The sequence below is a fragment of the Medicago sativa genome, chromosome 1 (genome assembly GCF_051527215.1).
Source record: "Medicago sativa cultivar Bolivia chromosome 1, Bolivia_mono, whole genome shotgun sequence".
Lineage (NCBI taxonomy): Eukaryota > Viridiplantae > Streptophyta > Magnoliopsida > Fabales > Fabaceae > Medicago > Medicago sativa.
The window spans coordinates 15,893,287-15,902,283 of record NC_140749.1 but is presented as its reverse complement, the minus strand read 5'-3'; the positions used below and the strand labels follow the sequence as shown (position 1 = coordinate 15,902,283).

The following is an 8,997-nucleotide window of genomic DNA, read 5'->3' as shown; positions in this document are numbered from 1 at the left end:
CCATAGATTGTAGTTTCCTTTCTCTTTGTTTTGTTGTTTTTTTCTCTTTTGCTTCTTTAGCTTAGTTAAAATAAAAAATCCAACAACATAAAAAAACAAATTCTAACAAGAGTGAATTAGATATTAACTTATTTTGTAAGAAAACTCATGAAAAACCCCCAAATAATGTATATAGTATTGAACCAAGTGTATATTAGTTTCCTTGTACTTCTATTTAATTTCCAACACAAAGTGCAGTTAATTAAAGCAAAGGAATGAGAGGTGCAAGCAAAGAGCATAAAAAGGACAATCAACAGGGCTGAAATGCAATACAGATACTGCAGTGTTTCATCAACAAGAACAAGATGTGAGGGTTACCATCGAGAAGGATTGCAAGTTACTAGTTGATAGCAGCATTGATGAAAGACTACAAGATGTGACTGAAACTACAGTATTCTAAAATTGAAAAATAATTGATGAAGAATAAAAATCATCTACCATAAATTTGACATCCAACTCGAGGATATCATTCTTAACATTTTAGTTTATAATTATGCACAAGCTACCAAGAAAAAAATGTCCCTAAATATAGACTAAAATTTAAATTAGTAGATATATTCGTTCAAATACACCACTAATTAATACTGCCATTTTTTTTTTTTGAGGGATAGTTAATACTGCCATTAAAATTCCTTCAAAAAAAAAAATACTACCATTAAAATAAAATAAAAAAAAAACTACCATGGTCTGTGTGGAAAGGTCAAACTATGACCTGTACTAGTAGATAAAGAAAAACATAATTCTTTTAGATCCATTGTTATAAAAAATTAAAATGGATTAAATATAAATTTTTAAGTGTCAAAAACATAAGAATTCATATTTAATTAATTCATTGTTAAAAAAAAAAAATTACCTTTTTACAAGAGACAATTCTATAACGTACCAAACTTAAATGCATAAAAAAATTCAAAATTACAAATGATACACATTAAAAGTCGAAGAAATTTTTTAAAAGGCTAAAACAAAAAGTTGGAATAGGGTCTAAAAACATATTTAACTCTAATAATAATAATAATAATAATAATAATAATAATAATAATAATAATTTGGTCGACTATTTGTGTAAGTAATGCCCAATTCTGAGTTTGTGCCACTGCATTTTGCTTTTACCGTTGAAGATATTTTAGGTGGTTCGAGGTGCTTTTAAGTAAATAATAGGTGCCTAAAGAGCAACTTTCGAAAGTTTTTGCTATGTTAATACTAACCTGGCCTAGAAATATGTGGCTATATTAGCTCAACCCGGGTCCACTACTCCACCATCCTTCCTTCTTATTTGAAATTGAAACCCTAACCCTATCAGACCAAACTCCTATTGTTAAATCGCAAGACGAACACCACGAAGCTTGCTTGCTTCACAATGGCGAGGTCCAGTGACTCAAGAAGAAGAAGAGGAAGAAGAAGAAGAAGAAACACAATTGCTGTTGCAGCATCAGATTTTTCTTTACCTAATGATTGTTGGGAATCCGTCTTCAAATTCCTCATCAACGACAACGACGTCAACGATGGTTTCTACTTCAAGTCTCTTTCTGTTGTCTCAAAACAGTTTCTCTCCGTTACGAACGGTCTCCTATTTTCTTTGGCTGTGCCTGCCTGCTGTGAATCAACCTCTCCTCTTCCCTCTCGCCTCTTCCAAAGATTCACCAACCTCACCTCCCTCGACCTTACGTGCAACAAAGGTGACCTCAACGAGCTTCTGTCTCAAGTTTCTTGTTTCCCATTGAAACTCACATCGCTCAATCTCTCCAGTCAATCCTACATTCCCGCAATTGGGTTGCAAGCTTTCTCCTTAAAGATTACAACGTTGACATCTCTCATTTGTTCGAACATCCGTGATTTCAATAGTAATGACTTGTTCCTCATTGCCAAATGTTTCCCTTTACTTGAAATACTTGACCTCAGTGACCCTTTATCTTGTGACGACAGTTGCAATAGCTTTCTCCATGGGGTAGAGACTCTTTCGTTAGCACTTTTCAGACTCCGCAAAATTAATCTCTCTGGTCAGGGCTACCTCAACAACCAATCGCTTTTCCACTTGTTCAAAAATTGTAATCTTCTTGAAGAGACTATCGTATCTCACTGTAATTGGAAAATGAGTGGAGAGATAGAGAATTCTAAATTTTTGAAGGATATTGTTGTAAGACCTCAATTGAAGTCTCTTGATTTGGGTCACAACCAATGGTTAAGAGATAAAAGCATCATAATGTTTGCTTCAATTTTCCCCAATTTGCAGCTGCTCAATCTGAGCTATTGCTATAACATATCCCAAGTAGGTATTTGTCAAGTTTTAAAAAGATGTTGTCAGATTAGACATTTGAACATATCTTGTTCAAGAGTAAACCTACTTGAAATTAATTTTGAAGTCCCCAAGCTAGAGGTGTTGAACTTGTCATCTACACAAGTTAATGATGAAACACTTTATGTGACCTCAAAGAATTGTTGTGGACTTTTGCATCTTTTACTGAAAAATTGTTATCGTGTCACAAACAATGGATTGAAGCGTGTGGTAGAAAATAGCACACAACTGAAAGAAATCGATTTGAGAGGTTGTGATAAATTGCATGCTAATGTTGTTGCATCAGTGGCATCTTCAAGAAAGATAATAGCATTATTTGAGTGACAGAAAGAAGAATCTCTTCTCGTGTCAAGGATGCATTGTTTGCTTGCATCCTATAAATATTGTGCTTTGAATTCGAAGATGTTTTATGGATTTCCCCCCTCAAAATGTAGTTGACGACTCAAAAATATAGGCGTGAAGTTTGATTGTTAAATTTACAACTACTTATTTAAATCGAAAGATATATTTGTTTTAGTCGGCTTAATGATAATGTTGTTATTTTTGTTGTTTGTGATATTTCTTCTAGTTTATGCTCTTGGTTCTTTTTATGACTTAAGTTATAGTCTTTAATTAGTATTTGGATGTTGCATATTTTTTTTAGTTTTTTGGGTGCAAAAAAAATATGTTTACGATTGCACTTGGGTGTTGTTTCATAACATGAATGCATGCACATTTTAGTTAGTTTTTTTTTCTCTCTTTCTTCCATACCAGTGTTCTATCTTTCTTTCTTCAAAGCTCCGGCAGATATTTTTTCTAAACTTGAATCTCTTTTAAATCAATTTTGGTGGGGTAGGAATCATGAGAGTAGGAGAGTGAATTGGGTAAATTGGGACAAGGTTTTTAAGGATAAGGAAATGAGGGGATTCTGTGTAAAAAAACATTAGGGTCTTTAATTCATGGAGGTTGAGAACATAGAAAGGTCGACTATGGTACAAGGTTTTCAAAAGCAAGCACGAGGAAGAGGCATGGAAAATTAAATGTAACACGAGGGACTTGTCTCTTTGGTTAAGAGATTGACAGAGTGGAGTAGGGGATTGGGAGATAATTATAATTGGTTTTCAAACCGGGATTAGTAGAAATATGGGGGGAGGTGAGGACACAATTTTTTGGAGCGACAAATGGGATGGTGGAGCCACCTTAAAAAGGAGGTTCGATCGGCTTTATTCCCTATCATTGTGTAAGGCGGCTAGAATCTCAGATGTGAGGAGGAAAGTTGAAAATACTTGAATGTGGGACCTGAACTGGTCTAGAGAGCTAGATGGTTGGGAAGGAGAAATGCTGAACACACTGTTTGATGAGTTAGAGGCAGTTAATTTTAGGGAAGGGAGAGTAGGGATATGTTAGTGAAGGAAGAGGATAATTCGAATATATATTCTGTCAATTCAACATATAATGTTCTAAACGGTGAGAGTGTTGGTGATGAGGAGTTTCCGATGAAAAAACTTTGGAATAAAATTATTCTGTCGAAGGTGTCCGTGTCTATATGGCAGGTAATGCAAAATCGTATTCCCTCCAAGGACAATCTATGTAGAAGAGGAATTATAGGTAGGGAGGAGTTACATTGCATAAGAGGATGTGGAGAGATAGAGACTTCTAACAGCTTATGATTTGCTTGCCCGACTGTATCAAAAAAGTATGGTTCGGTATTGCTCATTGGCTGGGAGTACAGGTGGTGTTTCACAATATGTGTGCCATCAACTTTATTACCTTTACAGAGCTAGTTCGCGTGACGAAAGATGCCGTTCAGGGACTTGAAACCATTTGGTTCGCGAGTATGTGGAGCATTTGGAAGGCGAGAAATGCAAGGATTTTTCATCATAAGGATTGGATACTGAATCGATTGTCAATAGTGTCAAGCTTTCATCATTGAGTTGGTTGAGAATAAAGTCGCCAAAATTTATGTATGGATTGAACCAGTGGTGGTTGAACCCGCTAGCATGCTGAGGGGTATCGGGGGGGGTATTTGTTTTTGCTAAATATTTGCATTCTTGGAAGCGGTTTTGTGGGGGTAGCTGCGTTGTTTTGTGCTATCTGTTTGCAGTGATGCAGTCGCTGCATTCTGCTATTGCTGGTTTGTCAATTATATCCTTTCTCAATTATTCCTACTTATTCCTTTTCAGTTATACCCTTTCTCAATTATTCCTACTTATTCCTTTTCAATTATATCCTTTCTGTAATGATTCAATATAGGAAAGGGGCCAGGGGCTTGACACAATAGTGATAGGTTGAGTCGTCGAATCAGTCTCGTACAAATGTAATGTTAGGCCATTCCTTGGAGTTGAATCCTGCGATGGCATGACATATAAAACATCTGGTTGGCCCTTTATATCAATTTCTTGCGAATGCAATCTTTGGCTATTCCTTGTAGCAATAATTTTATAAACTTTGCTTTAGGCATTCAACATGAGTGATTAACTGAACCAATTACCAACTCAGAAAAGTGCATATGGGAAATTTAATATATAACTTTACTGTGTCTCATTCAGGGGCGATTGGTAGTATAACCAAGGGGTAGCAATGGCTACCCCAAAAAGAAAATTTGAATGAGTAGTAGGTATATTATTATATAAAATAATACAATACTCCCTCCGGTCCTATATATAAGAAAAATTTGGGTCAACAAAAGTCGATGTATCTGGTTAAAAAATTAGACCAGATACATCAACTTTTGTTGACTAAAATGTCTCTTGTAAATAGGACCGGAGTGAGTATTTGGCTACCCCTAATAATATATATTTGGCTACCCCAAGTTTGATTTTAGTTGAAATAATTTTGTCTGACTTTGATTACTTTTCAGTTGAACTTTGAATTATTCGATCCCGTCTCGCAGAAATTGAAGAATCTATCCCTGATAATATATTATTTTTTATTAAACAAAGAAAATATTACAATAATAACAAATTTTAATCTGTTATTGTTAGTCCAAAACATGTATCATATAGTCCCAACATCCTTCCCATTAGTATTGTTATATTAAAATTATAATATTATTAATTTATTGATAAATATATTGGACAAATGAAAGGAAACAACATATTATTTAAATTGAAAAGAACATTGCAAGTCACTTAAACTCATAAGCAGTTATGAATGAATTTGAGTCTTTGAAAGATCGTCAAGTTCGACTTTAACAAATAGCTACTATCACTTTTAATTTTTTTCATTGTTGATTTTTACGTACAATCATTTGTTCTGTTGTTGCTTTTTTTGATAAAATATCTTGCTTTTACATTTTTGATATAATCCCTTTTTATTACTTTTACATTTTATATAAGAAATATATATTGTATTATTTTTTATGTTTATGTACCGTTTAACTTATCACTACTGTGGCAAATTATGCATTATGCAGTAGCTGAAAGTTAAAGTTACATATTAGAGTGTTTTTTTATCTTTTCAATTCCTTGAAAATCTTTTTTTTTTTAAATCTTTTAATGGTTAAATATATTTTTGGTTCTTAAAAATACTTTAACTGTTCGTTTTAATGCTTCCAAAAAAAAAAAAATTCAGCTCAACTAATTGTCCTTCTTTATGCTCTTTGAGAAGGAAATGATTATGCTGATTTTTTAGCTAAACTAGTCACTTCCTGCATTTATCTCATGATCCATAGATTGTAGTTTCCTTTCTCTTTGTTTTGTTGTTTTTTTCCTTTTGCTTCTTTAGCTTAGTTAAAATAAATAATCCAACAACATAAAAAAAAACAAATTCTAACAAGAGTGAATTAGATATTGATAAGCGTCAAATGAACACTAATTTACCTATATAAAACATGATATACTTATTAACTTATTTTGTAAGAAAACTCATGAAAACCCCCCAAATAATGTATATAGTATTGAACCAAGTATATATTAGTTTCCTTGTACTTCTATTTTATTTCCAACACAAAGTGCAGTTAAAGGTGCAAGCAAAGAGAATAAAAAGGACAATCAACAGAGCTGAAATGCAATACAGATACTGCATTGTTTCATCAACAAGAACAAGATGTGAGGGTTACCATCGAGAAGGATTGCAAGTTACTAGTTGATAGCAGCATTGATGGAAGACTACAAGATGTGACTGAAACTACAGTATTCTAAAATTGAAAAATAATTGATGAAGAATAAAAATCATCTACCATAAATTTGACATCCAAATCGAGGATATCATTCTTAACATTTTAGTTTATAATTATGCACAAGCTACCAAGAAAAAAATGTCCCTAAATATAGACTAAAATTTAAATTAGTAGATATATTCGTTCAAATACACCACTAGTTAATACTGCCATTAAAATTCCTTAAAAAAAAAATACTACCATTAAAATAAAATAAAAAAACTACCATGGTCTGTCTGGAAAGGTCAAACTATGAGCCTGTACTAGTAGATAAAGAAAAACATAATTCTTTTAGATCCATTGTTATAAAAAATTAAAATGAATTAAATATAAATTTTTAAGTGACAAAAACATAAAAATTCATATTAAATTAATCTATTGTTAAAAAGAAAATTATACTTTTACAAGAGACAATTCTATAACGTACCAAACTTTATTGTGGAAAAAAATTCAAAAATTCAAATGATACACATGATTTGATTTAAAAGCAGAGATTAAAATTGAAGAACATTTTTAGGGAGCTAAAACAAAAAGTTAGAATATTTATAGGGTCAAAAAACATATTTAACTCTAATAATAATAATAATAATAATAATAATAATAATAATAATAATAATAATAATAATAATAATTTGGTTGACTATTTGTGTAAGTAGTGCCCAATTCTGAGTTTTTGCCATTGCATTTTGTTTTCCCCTAACTGATTCCTAACTACGATTCTTGCGAACAATATATAAGTACCGTTGAAGATATTTTATATGGTTCGAGGTGCTTCTAAGTAAAATAATAGGTGCCTAAAGAGCAACTTTATAAAGTTTTTGCTATGTTAATACTAACGAGGCCTGTAGAGATATGTAGCTATATTAGCTCAACCCGGGTCCACTACTCAGACCAAACTCCTGTTATTTGAAACCCTAACCCTAACAGACCAAACTACTGTTGTTGAATCGCAAGACGAACACCACAAAGCTTGCTTCACAAGGCAGCCACACAACCTCTCTTGGTATCTCAAACAATAGTAAGGTTCAGTCATCGATGACTCCTTTTAGAAAAATATCAATGTCTAGTGACTCAAAAAGAAGAAGAAGAAACACAACGGCTGTTGCACCAACAGATTTTTATTTACCGAATGAGTGTTGGGAATCCGTGTTCAAATTCCTCATTGACGACAACGACGTCAATAATGGTCTCTACTTGAAGTCTCTTTCCGTTGTCTCGAAACAGTTTCTCTCTGTTACCAACGGTCTCCTAATTTCTTTGGTTGTGCCTGCCTGCTGTGAATCAACCTCTCCTCTTCCCTCTCGCCTCTTCCAAAGATTCACCAACCTCACCTCCCTCGATCTCACGTGGTACAAAGGTACCCTCAACCAGCTTCTGTGTCAAGTCTCATGTTTCCCATTGAAACTCACATCGCTCAATCTCTCCCGCCAAAATTACCTTCCTGCACATGGGTTGCGAGCTTTCTCCTTAAAGATGACAACTTTGACATCTCTCATTTGTTCCAACGTCTCTGATTTCTATAGTAGTTACTTGTTCCTCATTGCCGAATGTTTCCCTTTACTTGAAATACTTGACCTCAATCACCCTTTTTCTTGTATCCACAATTGCAATAGCTTTCTCCATGGAGTAGAGACTCGTTCGTTAGCATTTTTTAGACTCCGCAAAATTAATCTCTCTGGCCATGACTACCTCAACAACCGATTGCTTTTCAACTTGTTCAAAAATTGTAATCTTCTTGAAGAGACCATCATTTCTAAATGTGGTTTTGAGAGAATAAGTGTAGAGAATTTTAAATCTTTGAAGGATATTGTTGTAAGACCTCAATTAAAGTCTCTTGATTTGGGTCACAATAAATGGTTAAGAGATAAAAGCATCATAGTGTTTGCTTCAATTTTCCCCAATTTGCAGCTGCTCAATCTGAGCTATTGCTATAACATATCCGAAGTAGGTATTTGTCAAGTTTTAAAAAGATGTTGTCAGATTAGACATTTGAACATATCTTGTTCAAGTGTAAACCTACTTGAAATTAATTTTGAAGTCCCCAAGCTAGAGGTGTTGAACTTGTCATATACAGAAGTTAATGATGAAACACTTTATGTGACCTCAAAGAATTGTCGTGGACTTTTGCATCTTGTACTGGCAAATTGTTATCGTGTCACAAACAATGGAGTGAAGCATGTGGTAGAAAATTGCACACAGCTGAAAGAAATCGATTTGAGAGGTTGCTATAAAGTGCATGCTAATGTTGTTGCGTCAGTGGCATCTTCAAGGCCATCATTGAGAAAGATATATAATAGCATTACTTGATTGACAGAAAGAATGAAATTCTTCTCGTGTCAAGGATGCATTGTTTGCTAGCATCCTATAAATATCGCTCTTTGAATTCTAAGATGTTTTATTGGGTTTTCCCCCCTCAAAATGTGGTTGACGACTCAAAAATATAGGCATGAAGTTTGATTGTTAAATTTACAACTATATATTTATTTAAATCTAAAGATGATATTTGCTTTAGTAGGCTTCATGATAA

At 33.5% G+C, this 8,997-nt stretch overlaps 2 protein-coding genes across 2 annotated transcripts; both read left to right on the top strand.

Moving 5' to 3' along the window:
- Nucleotides 1–1,396: 1,396 nt before the first annotated feature.
- On the top strand, nucleotides 1,397–2,656 carry LOC146953065 (F-box/LRR-repeat protein 16-like). The gene is made up of 2 exons (XM_085740856.1): nucleotides 1,397–1,984; nucleotides 2,270–2,656. Exons 1-2 carry the CDS (start codon nucleotides 1,397–1,399, stop codon nucleotides 2,654–2,656), a joined length of 975 nt encoding a protein of 324 aa, XP_085596982.1.
- A 4,849-nt stretch (nucleotides 2,657–7,505) lies between these two features.
- Nucleotides 7,506–8,777, top strand: LOC146953064 (uncharacterized). The gene has a single exon (XM_085740847.1). The coding sequence runs from the start codon at nucleotides 7,506–7,508 to the stop codon at nucleotides 8,775–8,777; it is 1,272 nt and encodes a 423-aa protein (XP_085596973.1).
- The last annotated feature ends 220 nt before the right edge of the window (nucleotides 8,778–8,997 follow it).